This window comes from Garra rufa, chromosome 24 (assembly GCF_049309525.1).
Source record: "Garra rufa chromosome 24, GarRuf1.0, whole genome shotgun sequence".
Taxonomy (NCBI): domain Eukaryota; kingdom Metazoa; phylum Chordata; class Actinopteri; order Cypriniformes; family Cyprinidae; genus Garra; species Garra rufa.
Window position 1 is genome coordinate 26672569 of NC_133384.1, and position 15490 is coordinate 26688058.

At 31.7% G+C, this 15490-nt stretch overlaps 1 protein-coding gene across 1 annotated transcript in view; it reads left to right on the forward strand.

Annotated features, from left to right (window-relative positions):
• The window catches only part of dip2ca (disco-interacting protein 2 homolog Ca), a 145093-nt gene that overhangs the window by 99941 nt on the left and 29662 nt on the right, over positions 1-15490 (forward strand). Inside the window, exons 8-16 of the mRNA XM_073830585.1 lie at positions 668-876; positions 3106-3220; positions 3683-3884; positions 4006-4115; positions 8842-8922; positions 10895-11018; positions 13929-14050; positions 14131-14242; positions 14847-14956. Coding sequence (XP_073686686.1) covers positions 668-876; positions 3106-3220; positions 3683-3884; positions 4006-4115; positions 8842-8922; positions 10895-11018; positions 13929-14050; positions 14131-14242; positions 14847-14956 — 1185 coding nt within the window. The remainder of the gene's footprint in view (positions 1-667; positions 877-3105; positions 3221-3682; positions 3885-4005; positions 4116-8841; positions 8923-10894; positions 11019-13928; positions 14051-14130; positions 14243-14846; positions 14957-15490) is intronic.

Below are 15490 nucleotides of genomic sequence, written 5' to 3' on the forward strand. Positions count from 1 at the left end.
AATCCTTGTTTATAGTTTTAAATATGAGTATTTGTCCTACAAAAACACATCAATTCACTTCAGAAGGCCTTTATTAACCCCCTGGAGCCCTTTGGAGCACTTTCTATGATGGATGGATGCACTTTATTGGACTCAAATCTCAACACCCACTCACTGCCATCATAAAACATCTTCATTGTGAGATAAAGTTTCAATCAGATATGAATTTGCAGTTGTGAGATTTAAAAAGTTCACAATTTTAAGAAGTACTGCAATAAATATGACTAAATGGCTCAAAAGTATTCACTCTCTAACTCCATTTAGCTGCCAAAAAATGTTCAGACATTATTTTGGTAGCCAAATAATTGAAATTCTCACTAGCCTCTTAATAAAATATTTCCATATCATCTAAGCTAGTGGCCTACAAGAAATCTTGGCTATTTTTAGCAAATTGTTCTAGATATCTGTCATTTACAAAGTGTACATCTGTTGAGCTACATTAATTTTACAAGTATAGTTTAAATTTAAAGTTTAAATGTTCAATCAGTGAACATTTCACCATAATTTTGAATGGATGAGAAGTGACTCCATTGTCAAAATTCTAGATGGAATTTCCACATTTTTATACAGTATTTAATTTACAAATGTATAGTTTCAATTTAAAGTTTAGCTTTTGTTTTGGTCTCAGGTTTTCCCCATGAGCAGTTCTGGGGCTCCTATCAGCGAGTACCCCTTCACTCGGACAGGGCTGCTGGGTTTCATAGGCCCGGGTGGGCTGGTGTTTGTTTCTGGAAAGATGGATGGGCTGATGGTGGTGAGTGGACGGAGACACAACGCCGATGATATTGTCGCAACAGCACTGGCGGTGGAGCCCATGAAGTTTGTGTACAGGGGCAGGTGAGAACACGATGAAAACAAACAAACAAACATAGCGTATTCTTCTTCGTCATCAAAGAATAGGTGATATTTATAGCACATGAGCTTGTTTGCTTTGGACATGCAGAGTGCAAATTAAATGGATTCAACACCTGCTGAGGCGGCAGTAGAGAGAGCGTGTGCCCTGTGTTTTTTTTCTGTTTTAGTTGCCTCTGTGAAATTACCTTGGGTTTTGTTTCTCATCAGTTTTTTTAGAGCTTTACGCAGTGTGTTAAGTCAGAGGTGTTATAGTAATTATCTTAATATAGCGCTGCAGGGTTATTATTGTTAACTAAAACTTTAAAAACATTTTTATTACTTGAAAAATTTTTTTTTAACTTTATTTCAGCTAGTTGTTTAGTTTTTATTTTTGTTTAGTTTTAGTTTAAATTAAAATGACATACTTAATAAATAATATTATATATTTATCTTAATAAAGTTTATATATTAATAATTATATATATATATATATATATATATATATATATATATATATATATATATATATATATATATATATATATACATACATACATACGTAAAAAAATGGTAATAAAACAGTAAAATTACTAAAACAAATATTCAGACAGAAAATATAAAAATAGAAATTAAATTCAAAATTTAAAAAAATCTGTAATAGTATATTAATGATAGTAAGATAACTGCAAGCACTGTGAAGTTCAGTTCATTTCAACAAATTAACAATTATGCAGTTTTTAGCTAACTTAATTATTATTATTATTATTATTATTATAATAAATGTATTATTATTTTATATTATTATAATAAAACAGTTAATAATAATGTTATAATAATTTATTCAAATTAATTATTATAATATTATTAACAGTTTTTTATTAATCATTAATCAACTATTTTTGTAATTTTATAAATTTATTTATTATTAATAATTTTAATTATTATAATTCTAAATATTAAATATTATAATAATAATTAGTCTTTTAACTAAATAAATGTAATGACTAATTATTATATTATAATAATTATTATAACAGTTATATGCTTATAAATTATATGCTGGTCACTAACATGAGCAGTTCGTGGTTTGATGTTTTAGAGATGATGTTTTTATTATAATTAACTATTATAATATTATAATTAGCTGTTTTTTATTCATCATATTAATACAATATTTGTTGTAATTTTATAAATAATTTATTATTAATCATTTTAATTATAATTCTAACTATAAATTATTATAATTAATAATTAGTATTTTAACTGAATAAATGTAATCACTAATTATTATTTTTTTATTTAATTATTCATTATTATATTATAATAATTATTATAACAATAAAATTATATGCTGCTCACTAACATAAGAAGTTTGTGGTTCGAGAGGTTAAAGGGTGATGTTTTTATTATAATGAACTGTTTTTTTATTCATCATATTAATACAGTATTTGTAGTAATTTTACAAATTATTTATTATTTATCATTATAATTTTAAATATAAAATATAATTAATAGTTTGTCTTTTAACTGAATAAATGTAATTACTAATTATTACAATTATTAATTATTAAAATTATTAAAGCAGTTTGTGGTTTGACAGGTTAAAGGGGTGATGTTTTTATTATAATTAATTATTATAATATAATTAACTGTTTTTTCATTCTATTAATCACATATTTGTAGTTATTTTATAAATTATTTATGATTAATTATTTTAATTATTATAATTCTAAATAATTTATATTATAATTATTAATTAGTCTTATAACTGAATAAATGTAATTACTAATTACAATTATTTTATTATTATTATAATTAATATTTAATTTATTTAATTATTCATTATTCTGTTATAATTACAATAAAATGATATCCTGTTCATGGTTTGAGATGTTTTACGTGTGATGTTTTTAATTTCAATTGTTTATTATAATTAACTGTTTTTATTAATCATATTAACATTTTTTTTTACATTTTATATATATATATATATATATATATATATTTATTTATTTATTATAATTATCAATTTGTTTTTTAACTGAATAAAAATTATTACAATTATTTAATTATTATTATAATTTTTTATTTAATTATTCATTATTCTATTAATTATTATAACAATAAAATAATATCCTGGTCATGGGCACCTAATGGTTTGATATGTTTTACGGGTTGGTCTAGGACTGAATTTTCAGGCTTTGAATTTTCTTTTTATATCTGTGTTTTTAGGATAGCGGTATTTTCCGTGACAGTCCTGCATGACGAGAGAATTGTGGTCGTAGCCGAGCAGCGGCCGGACTCCACAGAGGAGGACAGTTTCCAGTGGATGAGTCGTGTTCTGCAGGTATTTGTCCTTTTTATACCCACCCTCACCGATCGATTCGGACAGCGGCGACGTGCTATTCCCGTCCCGTCTGCCGGGAGTCACCTTAATCGCTGCATAACCCCAGTCCCCATCCAAACTGAATTAGAGATCACGCTACTGCTGACCCGCGTACTTTCTGTCAGCACTTTACGAGTCCTTTCCGGCATGTAAAAATAACAAGACGCACTCAGGCACACAGGCTGGCCTTCATTTCCACACACCCAGACGGTTCCATTCCACTCTTTTGTTGTAGGTCATTAATCTTGCAAATATGGTATTTTTTCCTTCCACTTCCTGAATTCCCGTTCGGTAATTCGGTTCTCCCGAGGCATCGGTAAAGGTCAGCGGCTGCATCAGATCTCAGCTGGCAGCCTCTTCCCGGCTCCTTGCGAACTCTATTTTTAAACCTCACCTGACAATCCGATACGTCTCTTTCTGCAGGCGATAGACAGCATCCACAACGTCGGGGTGTTTTGCTTGGCTCTGGTGCCCGCCAACACCCTTCCCAAGACTCCTCTGGGAGGGATCCACCTGTCGGAGACCAAGCAGCTGTTTTTGGAAGGCTCCCTGCATCCCTGTAACGTCCTAATGTGCCCTCACACCTGCGTCACCAACCTGCCCAAACCCAGACAGAAACAGCCAGGTCTGTCTGCGGCAAGGTCACCTCGGATGTCGGACAGAATTAGAACTGTCAGAAATGCTGTGTGCTGTGTTTGTCTGTTTGTTGTTTGTTTGTGATAATTTTTCTCTGCTTCCTCCTGCAGAGATCGGACCCGCCTCTGTGATGGTGGGAAACCTGGTCTCGGGGAAGAGGATCGCTCAGGCCAGCGGCAGAGATCTGGGCCAGATCGAAGACAATGATCAGGCAAGAAAGGTGTGTGTGTGGTAACATGGGGCCTCGATTTTCATTCATCATTCATTCTCCCTTCTCTCTCATTCATTCCTCTCCTCCAGCAAACGGAGTCCCATCCAGCCAAGAATAGACACAGAAATAAGCACATATTTGTCCGTAAATCCAGCGTTTCAGTACATTTAAATAACTGAGACTGAGAGATATAAACTGCCTCAGGGTGGTTTATAATTGCTCTCAGAGGAGATGTAGCACACGGGTCCAAAACCGAGAAAAAATGCTAGTGAATGAGAAACTCTGTTTTCCATTAAAAAAAAAATGTTGTTTATTTGTTTATATATATTTATATTTTACATTATATCCTGGTTACTAACATGAGCAGTTTGTGGTTTGAGATATTTTAGGGGTGATATTTTTTTTTGTATTATAATTCATTATTATAATAACTGTTTTTTGTTAATCATATTAATCAAATAGGTTTAGTAATTGTATGCATTATTTATTAATAATCATTTTAATTATTGTAATTCTAAATATTAATTGTTATAATTAATTAGTCTTTGAATTAAATCTAATTGCTAATTGTTACAATTATTAAATTATTATTATAATTAATATGTTTTATTAAATTATTAATTATTATATTCTAATAATTGTTATAGCAATCGAATTATACGCTGGTCATTAACATATTTTATATATATATATATATATAATTAACTGTTTTTATTAATCAATAATCAAATATTTTTAATGAATAGTTAGTCTTTTAACTAAATAAATCTTATAGGTAATTATTACTATTATTTAATTATTATATTTATTTTATTTTATATACATACATGACAGTGGAATAAAAATTGCAATTTTTTACAAACTTTAATTTATTTCTAGTCAAAAAATGTATATACAAAAACTTCCAAACAATACATATATATGAAAATGATTTTTTTTTTAATTATATAGCATTTTTATTAAAAGATTAATATTTATATTATACGTTAGGAATTTTTTTTCTTATTTTTGCCAGTTTTTTTCTTATCAAAAAATTTATCTAATAAATATATATATATTCTTTAATATTGTATGTCATTTTTATTCAAAGTTATATTTATATTATACACGTTAAAAAACTGTATTTTGCATTTTTTTAAAGATATATATACATTAAAAGGTCATGTTGCTGTTGGGTTGTTTTGATTAAATAATAACAAAACAAATTCAACAAACACAATAAAACACAATAAAAACATGTAATCTAATATCTATAATAGTCTTCAAACTTATGTTAAGTTTTGTATATTTATACATTAGGAACATTTTTTTATTTTATATGCATACATACATGAAACTTTTAAATACTTTTAAAAATGAGAGTGGGATATTCTTTTTTTCTTGCTTTTTTTTAAATAGTTGTTTTTTCCCTCAAGTCATTGTCTCTGCATAAAATACAAGATGATTCATTCTACTGCACCTGTCATAAAAGTGTGTAGACAGATTGTAATTTTCTTCCCTGTGTTTTCATTTTGGTGGCTTAACGTTAGGATTGTTCCACATATACTGCCACATGGATAACTTCAGGCCTCTTAATTAAACCTCCGATAGTACATTTTCCGAGTTGCTTGACGAAAGCTGAGTCACAACAGATGTTTTTTCTTTAGTAGCTGGTGTGGATTTGAATCGCTTATGAGAGTCAGATAATCAATCTCACCATTCGAGTTAAACATGTTGCAGTGCCTTATAAAGTTACCAGCCAACATATTACGCACATTTGGCACCCGCCGAGCATTCGTTTTGGACCCTGTGTGGCACGCACTAATTGTCCCAACTGGATTTGCGGTAGAGGAACTGACCCTTGACGGCTTGTCAGACCTCTAGCTCTCTCTCGCCAGGGTCGTATCATACCCAACTCCTGCAGAGAGCATTCTGGAAAGCTTAAGATTTTAAAAGCAGCTTTGCGGAAAATGCAGAGCACTTCATTAGAATACAGTTGAGGTCAAAAGTTTACACCCCCCTTTTAGAATCAGCAAAATATTAACTATTTTAGCAAAATAAGAAGCATCATATGAAATGCATGTTATTGTTTATTTAGTACTGACCTGAATAAGATATTTCACATAAAAGATGTTTGCATATAGTCCACAAGAGAAAATAATAGTTGAATTTATAAAAATGACAACCTTCCAGAAACTTTATGAATGTTCACATTTTTTTACGGATGTTATGTGGACGTTTAGCTACATGTCTGCGCGTCTCACATGGATGGACGGATGCACAGAATTTGAAAAGTGAAGGTGTTACATTAGAGCTTACATTAGAATTACATGGAAACATATGGATTACTTTATCAGAGAATATTTGTTTTCACCGTGACTTACTCCATTCGAAAGTAGACATTTGGAACTTTCTATACATATATTTCTCATTCTTGAAATTCAGGTTGTTTTATTTACGTGTTTGTGAAGTGACGCAGACCGAGACTGCAGAGAGCGCACCCTGTTTATTTTACAAAAGCACATTGTTTTCTTGTTATTATGACTATACGCAAAATTGGCAGAGTATTTTCAGTTCTTTTCGCTGTCATCAATAATAAATGAGACAGACCGCAACAGTGCGACAACAGTGTTGGCTTGGGATGTTTTTCATGTACGTGGGTTGAACCGACCCCAATAACGTGATATTTAGCCCCTGGAAGGTGTCTCTCACATTGTCCCACAGCAACATAAAAATAGTGTAGATTAGTGTACAGTGTTTAATTCATTTAACATATTTAATATTGGGAGCATCCAAGTTATTTGACATGTTTGAACATTTTTTAAAAAGTAACACAAGTTTTAATTACTTAATTAGTTACTTTTTGTGGGAAGTAACTAGTAACTATTAACTAATTACTTTTTTTTAAGTAACATGCTCAACACTGCTTGTTTGTCCTGAACAGTTAAACGGCCTGCTGATCTTCAGAAAAATCCTTCAGGTGCCACAAATTCTTTGGTTTTTCAGCATTTTTGTGTATTTGAACCCTTTCCAACAATGACAGAATGATTTTGAGATCCATCTTTTCACACTGAGGACAACTGAGGGACTCATATGCGACTATTACAGAAGGTTCAAATGCTCACTGATGCTTCAGAAGTAAAAACTACACATTAAGAGTGAGGGTTAAAACTTTTAAACAAAATGGATATGTGTACATTTTGGCTAAATATCATATTTTGTCATTTAGTACTGCCCTTTAGAGGCTACAGAAGTTAGTTACATGTTTCCCAGAAGACAAAATAAGTCTAATTTACCCTGATTTTCCAATTCCAAAAGTTTTCACCCCCCGGCTTTTAACGCGTTGTTTTTCCTTCTGAAGCATCACTGAGTGTTTGAACCTTCTGTAATAGTTGCATATGAGTCCCTCAGTTGTCCTCAGTGTGAAAAGATGGATCTCAAATACAGTCATTGTTGGAAAGGGTTCAAATTACCAAAATGCTGGAAAACCAAATAATTTGTGGGAAAAACAGCAGGCAGTTTAAATATTCAGGACAAACAATGGACTCATGAACAACTATCACTAAACAAAAAAAACACAGCTGTGGATCATTCAGGTAACAACTCAGTATTAAGAATCAAGTGTGTGTAAACTTTTGAACGGAGTCATTTTTATAAATTCAACTATTATTTTCTCTCGTGGACTAGGTGTAAATATCAGGTCAGTACTAAATAAACAATAACAATAATCCTTCTTGTTTTAGTATAATAATTAACGTTTTGCAAATCCTAAAAGGGGATGTAAACTTTTGACCTCAACTGTAATTATTGCACAGTGGGCTCTGTTTGGGAGGGCTGGTTTGGTTGTTTTTTTGTGCTGTTGATGTCTTTGGTTTTGCTGTGCTGTCAGTCAACCACCTCGACGCAAATACAATCCATTACGCTGCCCTCTCAGGCTGAAAGATGGCGGCCATTATTCCGTCAGCATGTCTGCTGTGCACCACACCGAAACCTTAACACACACACACACACACACACACACACACACAGCTGTCGGCTGACACACAAAGCACATATGCTCACAAACATGTGCACACACACACACTGCCGCAACAGTTGTTGGCTTCTGCCTCTTGCATGCCTTCCTCATCCTCTCTCTTTCGCTCATTCCTTCACACCCTTCCAGCCCCGCATGGGTATGCGCTGTCTGACACCGACAAATGTTACCTCCGCCATCTGCGCCGATTAAAGAAACACAGGCGTACATGACTATTTTCCATTTTTACACCCCCAAGCTTGTGTTGTTGTTGTTTTTCGTTGCTTCCATCCATTCATGCCTATGAAAATCGGGCCCGTTGAGTGAATGGAAATGGTTTTATTTTATTCTTCTAAGCGATCCGATGTGAGAGTAACTCTGGGAGACGAGGTAACACTTGACTGCATTCACTTCCAACCTTTGGATAACACCAGTGCTGCTTGCTAATGACTTTAACAGGTCTTGCTAATTGCAAAAAAGCATCTTGTGTTTAACAGTTACTCTTTTAAATGTCATGTTGCTTTTATAATATGGCATTTGGCAAAACAATAGAATAAATCAGGCTTGTTTAACACCCACCTACTTGTTTGCAAACAGTTAAAACAAACTGTGTATTAACATTTCGGATTCAACTTTTGAATAATGATATGGCACTTTGGGAATATTGTTTAATCTCCATGATATACTTAAATATGCCAGGTTTTGTTATAATCATCTCGGACTTCATTTTTCCACCCTTAGTTCCTCTTCCTGTCTGAGGTGTTGCAGTGGAGAGCCCAGACCACACCAGATCATGTGCTTTTCACCCTCCTCAGCTCAAGGGTATGATGTGAATTTTATTATATTTTCTTTTAAATATATTCTTTTTTTAATAAATAAATAAATAAAGTGTATAAAGTTTATGTTTTTTTTCTGCTCACCAAATCTACGTTTATTTTATGAAAAATACTATGAAAATTGTGATATTGTGAAATATTATTACAGTTTAAAATAACAATAGTTTGGGGTCAGTATGTTTTATTTAATTATTTATTTTTAAGAAATCTGCTCACCAAATCTGCATTTATGTGATGAAAAATAAAGTGAAAACTATAATATTGGAAAATATTATTACAGTTTAAAATGACAGAAGTTTGGGCTCAGTATGTTTTATTTATTTATGTTTATTTATTTATTTATTTTTAAGAAATCTGCTCACCAAATCTGCATTTATTTGATGAAAAATACAATGAAAACTGTAATATTGTGAAATATTATTACAGTTTAAAATAACAGAAATTTGGGGTCAGTATGTTTTATTTATTTTTGTTTTTTTTTATACAAATTTGCTCATCTAATCTGCATTTATTTGATGAAAAATACAACAAAAACTGTAATATTGTGAAATATTATTACAGTTTAAAATAACAGAAGTTTGGGGTCAGTATGTTTTATTTACTGATTTTTATAATTTTTTTTATTTAAGAAGTCTGCTTACCAAATCTGCATTTATTTGATGGAAAAGTGAAAACGGTAATATTGGGAAATATTACAGTTTAAAAACACTAGTTTGCTGTAATATATTTTTTAAAGAAATCTGCGCACCAAATTTGTTTATTTGATGAAAAATAAAGTGAAAACAGTAACACAGTAAAATAATTTTACGGTTTAAAATAAGTTTGCGGTCAGTGATATTTTAAAATTATTTTTTTGTTTATTTGATGGAAAATAAAGTGAAAACAGTAACTGTAAAATGTTCTTATAATTTAAAATAACAAAAGTTTGGTGCAGTTTATTTATTTATTTTTATTTTATTTTTTTAAGAGAGTGAAATATAATATAATATAATATATATATATATTTAAAAAAATTATAGTTAAAAATAACAAAAGTTTGGGTTCAGTAGTTTTAAATGTTTTTTTTTGTTTTGTTTTTTTTTAAGAAATCTAAACCAAATCTGTGGTTTTTTTGATGAAAAATAAAGTGAAAACAGCAAAACACTGTGAAAAATTATTACAGTTTAAAATAACAAAAGTTTGGGGTCAGTTATTTTTTCATTATTATTTATTGATTGTTTTTTTTTTTTTCCAATCTGAAAAAATTATACTCAGCTGTTTGTAACCTAATAATAATAATAATTAATGTTTTTTGAGCAGCAAATCAGAATTTTAGAATGGTTTCTGAAGGATTATGTGATTGGAGTAATGATTCAACTTTGAAATCAAAGGAATAAATTACATTTTAAAATATGTTCAAATAGAAAACAGTTAATTTAAATAGGAAAAATCTTTCAAAATTCTACTGTTTTTGCTGTACTTTGAATCAAAAAAATGCAAGCTTGGTGAGCAGAAGAGACTTAAAAACATAAAAAATCTTTTGACTGGTAATGTATATTCTAAAACATAAAATAAAATATATAAATATATCTATTTAATAAAAATATATACATTTTGCATTGTTTTCAATTAAAAAATACTTTTAATTAAAGAATACCACTAGCATCCTAGGTTAAGAAGGTGTCGGCTAAACATTAAACTTGTTTTCAAGTGTGGTCCTGTGCTTGAGAAAGTCTACAAAGAAACGTCTTCGTTTCTGCACCGCTTCCTCTCCCTCTAGGGAGCAGGAATTGGTTTCATAAATGATGCTGCCCTGGTTTTTGAAAGGATACGTTTTTTAATATACTAAATATGCGGTCATTTATCATCGCAGGCTATTTTGAACACCGCATGCCCTCCATAGAAAAGTTGTGATAACTCATCCTGAACAGTGAGAACTGTGAGAAAACTGACGTGTTTGTGTATGTGTGTGAACGTAGGGAACAGTGCTGAGCTCACTGACGTGTCTTCAGTTGCATAAGCGGGCGGAGAAGATAGCAGCCATGTTGATGGAGCGAGGCCACCTGCAGGACGGCGATCACGTTGCACTGGTGTACCCACCTGGTACGGCACCATTACCATCAACTCTCAAACTCTCATCAGTCTGTCCAAAAATTAAAATTCTGTCATCAATTACTCCCTCATGTCGCTCCAAACCTGTAAGACCTTTGTTCATCTTTGGACCTTAAATCAAGATGTTTTTGATGAAATTCGAGAGCTTTCTAAACCTGCATAGACAGCAATGTAACCGACATGTTCAAGGCCCAGAAAGGTAGTAAGGACATTGTTAAAATAGTCCATGTGACATCAGTGGTTCAACCGTAATTTTATTAAGCTACGAGAATACTTTTTGTCTGCAAAGAATAAAAAGTTGTTCTCTTCTGTGTCAGTCTTTGACACATAAAATCTTCATTTATTTAATAAAAAATAAAATAAAAACAGTAAAATTGTGAAATATTATTACAGTTTGAAATAACAAAAGTTTAGGGTCAGTATATTTTTTAAATATATTTTTAATTAATTAATTTATTTATTTAAGGAATCTGCTTGCCAAATCTTCATTTATTTGATGTAAAAATTGCAAGCAGTAACATTGTGAAATATTAATTTGGGGTCAGTCTTTTATTTAGTTATTTATTTATTTGTTTGTTTTATCAATATTATTTTTTAAGAAATCTGCTTACCAAATCTGCATTCCTTTTAGACGGAAAATAAATTGAAAACAGTAACACTGTGAAATATTATTACAGTTTAAAATTAGTTTTTGGGGTCAGTAATTTATTTAATAGTTTTTTTTATTTATTAAAGAAATTTGCTCACCAAAATCTGCATTTATTTAATGAAAAATTACAAAACTGAAAACAGTAACATTGTGAAATATGTGAATTGTTTTTTATTATTTCAGTTACGTAAAATTAAGTCCAAGTAACAAAAATGCTTTTAATGAGCTGCAATAAAACAAAAAATGTTTTTTTGTATTTTAATTTTCATTTATTTTATTTCAGTTAACATTAAATTAAGTCTGATGGTGCGTTCACACTGGACGCGAATGAAGCGACAAGCGCGAGTGATTTACATGTTAAGTCAATGCAAAGACGCAAATAGCCATCCTGCGGCGCGAATGCGGCGGCGCGAAACGCGCTAATAGCGTGAATGAAGCGGCGCGCATTAAGCGTTTCAAGCGTTTGCCGCGCAAGTTGAAAAATCTGAACTTTGGCGAAAATTTGCGCCGTGTTAACCAATCAGGAGCTTGCTCTAGTAGTGACGGAGGCAGAAATCCGAAACAACAATGGAGGACAAAATCACCGTTGCTGTCTGTGGTTACTCGGAGCTGTACGATACATCTTTGTACTTTTATAGAAACAGGAATAAAAAGGATCTTGCCTGGAACAAAGTGAGAGGAGAGGTCGGACAATCTGGTGAGTTTAAAAAAAACACTCTTTACTCAATTTGACCTACATATATATACATATTGAGACTACAAGCAAGCCAAAGCTGGCAATTTGAGCTCATTCACCTATTTTACAACTACTTTCCCGCTGACGAGTGGCAGACGCCCCTCCCATGACGCGAATTTGCGTCTGTTGTGAAGTGAATTTCACGCGCGAATGCAGCGAGTAAACTCAAAATGTTCAAGCGTCCAACTACGCGCGAATAGCACGATTTATTCCCGCAAGTCGCGTCCGGTGTGAACGCACCTTAAGTATCAAAATTCCTTTAATAAGCTGAAATTTAAAATTTTTATTTTTTTTTTGTCATTTTTTTTTTGTGTTTTATTTTATTTCAGTTAACATTGAATTAAGCCCAAGTAACAAAAATGCTTTTAATAAGCTGAAATTAAATAATTTTCTTTTGTATTTTGTATTTTGTATTTTATTTTATTTTATTCAGTTAACATTAAATTAAGCCCAAGTCACAAAAATGCTTTTATAAGCTGAAATTTAAAAAAAATATATTTTTAATTTAATTTAATTTTATTTTATTTCAGTTAACTTTGAATTAAGTTCAGGTAACAAAACTGTTTTTAATAAGCTGAAAAAAAAAAAGCATTTTTGTATTTTATTCTTTAGATTGTATTTTATTTCAGTTAACTTTGAATTAAGCCCAATTAACAAAAATGCTTTTAATACACTGAAAATTAAATACTTTTTTTTTTTTTTTTTTTTTTTTGGATTTTTTTTTTTACATTTTACGCTGACCAAATCTGCATTTATTTGATGAAAATGAAGTGAAAACAGTAACATTGTGAAATATTATTACAGTTTAAAATAACAAAAGTTTGGGGTCAGTAGTTTTTTTCTTCTTCTTTTTTTAAGAAATCTGTTTACCAAATATGCATTTATTAGATGAAAAATAAAGTGAAAACAGTAATGTTGTGAAAAATATTATTACAATTTAAAATAACTATTTTCTGTTGTAAACATTTTTAAATGTAATTTATTTTTTTGATGCAATGCTGAATTTTCAGCATCATTACTCTAGTCTTCATCATGCTCATCATTCTTACTGCTCAAGAAACATTTCTTATTATTGAAAGCTGTTGCGTTTAAGTTGTATGTGGAAACCATAAATGTATTAAGCTACAAGAATACTTTTTGTATGCAAAGAATCAAAAATACTGACTTTATTTAACAACTTTTTCTCTTCTGTGTCAGTCTTCGACACTTTAAATTACTGTGGAACCACTGATGACACAGACTATTTTAACAATGTCTATACTACCTTTCTGGGCCTTGAATGTGTCAGTTGTGTTGCTGTCTATGCAGGTTAAGAAAGCTCTTGAATTTCATCCAAAATATTTGAATTTGTGTTCTGAAGACAACAGAATTTTCATTTTTGGGTGAACTATCCCTTCAAATTCACTTGATACTTGAGAGACCCATTGAAATATTCTTAGCTGATAATTTGAGACCACCGATCTAGGATATAAAGTTCAAATGTACTCGTATATCTATATGCATTTTTAATTTACAGGTATCGATCTGATCGCTGCCTTTTACGGATGTCTGTATGCTGGCTGTGTACCGATTACAGTGCGACCACCACATCCCCAGAACATCGCCACCACCCTGCCCACTGTGAAAATGATTGTGGAAGTGGGTGTTGACCTGAAAATCCTTGCTTGTATAGTTTAGATAGCTAAAAATTTTCAGCTAATGTGTGAATTTGTGTTCAGGTGAGCCGATCGGCCTGTGTGATGACCACACAGGTCATTTGCAAGCTCCTCAAGTCAAAGGAGGCGTCTGCTGCAGTGGACGTCAGGACGTGGCCTCCTGTTCTGGACACAGGTAAGAGAGGGTCCAACAAATTCTTTGGTTTTCAAGCATTTTTGTGTATTTGAACTCTTTCCGACAATGACTGTATGACTTTAAGAGCCTTCTTTTCACACTGAGGACAACTGAGGGACTCATATGCAACTATTACAGAAGGTTCAAAAACTCACTGATGCTTCAAAAGGAAAAACTATGCATTAAGAGCCGGAGGGTGAAAACTTTTGAACAAGTGGAGATGTGTACATTTTTCTTATTTTGCCTAAATATCATATCAATATTTTTTCATTTAGTTCTGCCCTTCAGAGGCTACAGAGGGTACATGTTTCCCAGAAGACAAAATAAGTTATATTTACCCTGATCTTCAAATTCAAAAAGTTTTCATCCCTGACTCTTAATGCATAGTTTTTCCCTCGGGGGCATCAGTGAGTGTTTGAACCTTTTTACTTTATTTTATTTCAGTTCATTTTTGTCAATTTTAGTATAGATTTTGTCATTTTGTAGTATTTTTTTTAAAGTATGTCTACATTTTTATTCAAGAGTTGGTCAAGTGGTCAGGGCTTCTTCAAAAAAATGATAGGTATCAATGAACATTCATGTAATATCAACCATGTTTTACCAGATGATCTGCCAAAGAAGAAGCCCCCTCAGCTCTACAAACCCTCCAATCCAGACACGCTGGCTTACTTGGACTTCAGCGTCTCCACTACCGGGATGCTTGCAGGAGTAAAGGTGAGGGTTGTGTGAAATGAGAAACCCCTGCTCTTTATTTTCCCAGCACAAAAAACAGGAAGAAAACGTTTGAAAACTCATCTCATAGACCTACAACCTTCTCAGTTAGCTGCTGGTGAGATCAGGTGTCATATGGACAGAGGAACTTTACTTCTTTTATTGTTTAGAGATGAAAACCAGGTTTTGAATAGGCAGCCGCTATTATGTCATAGGAGACATGAGTGTTTGCGGAGACCACCCAGTATTGTGTAGATCTTCTGTTCTTTTGACCAAGAACTGAGCTGTTTGGTCCCTTCAGACGTCTGCACAACCCCATACACTTTTATTTGCTAGCTTTTCCACTTAAAAAAAATGGCAGCCCACTTGCATTCCTCACAAAATATCCTCATTGAATGGATTTTGTTTTTTTGTGGGAGGGGGGGGATTGTTATGAGAATATCAAAGTTAAATTAAAGAAATTAAATTAAAGAAAAATCCTTGAAATGCCTTGACCATAAGCTAAAATTAAAAAAAAAGTTATATTTTTTTATTTTG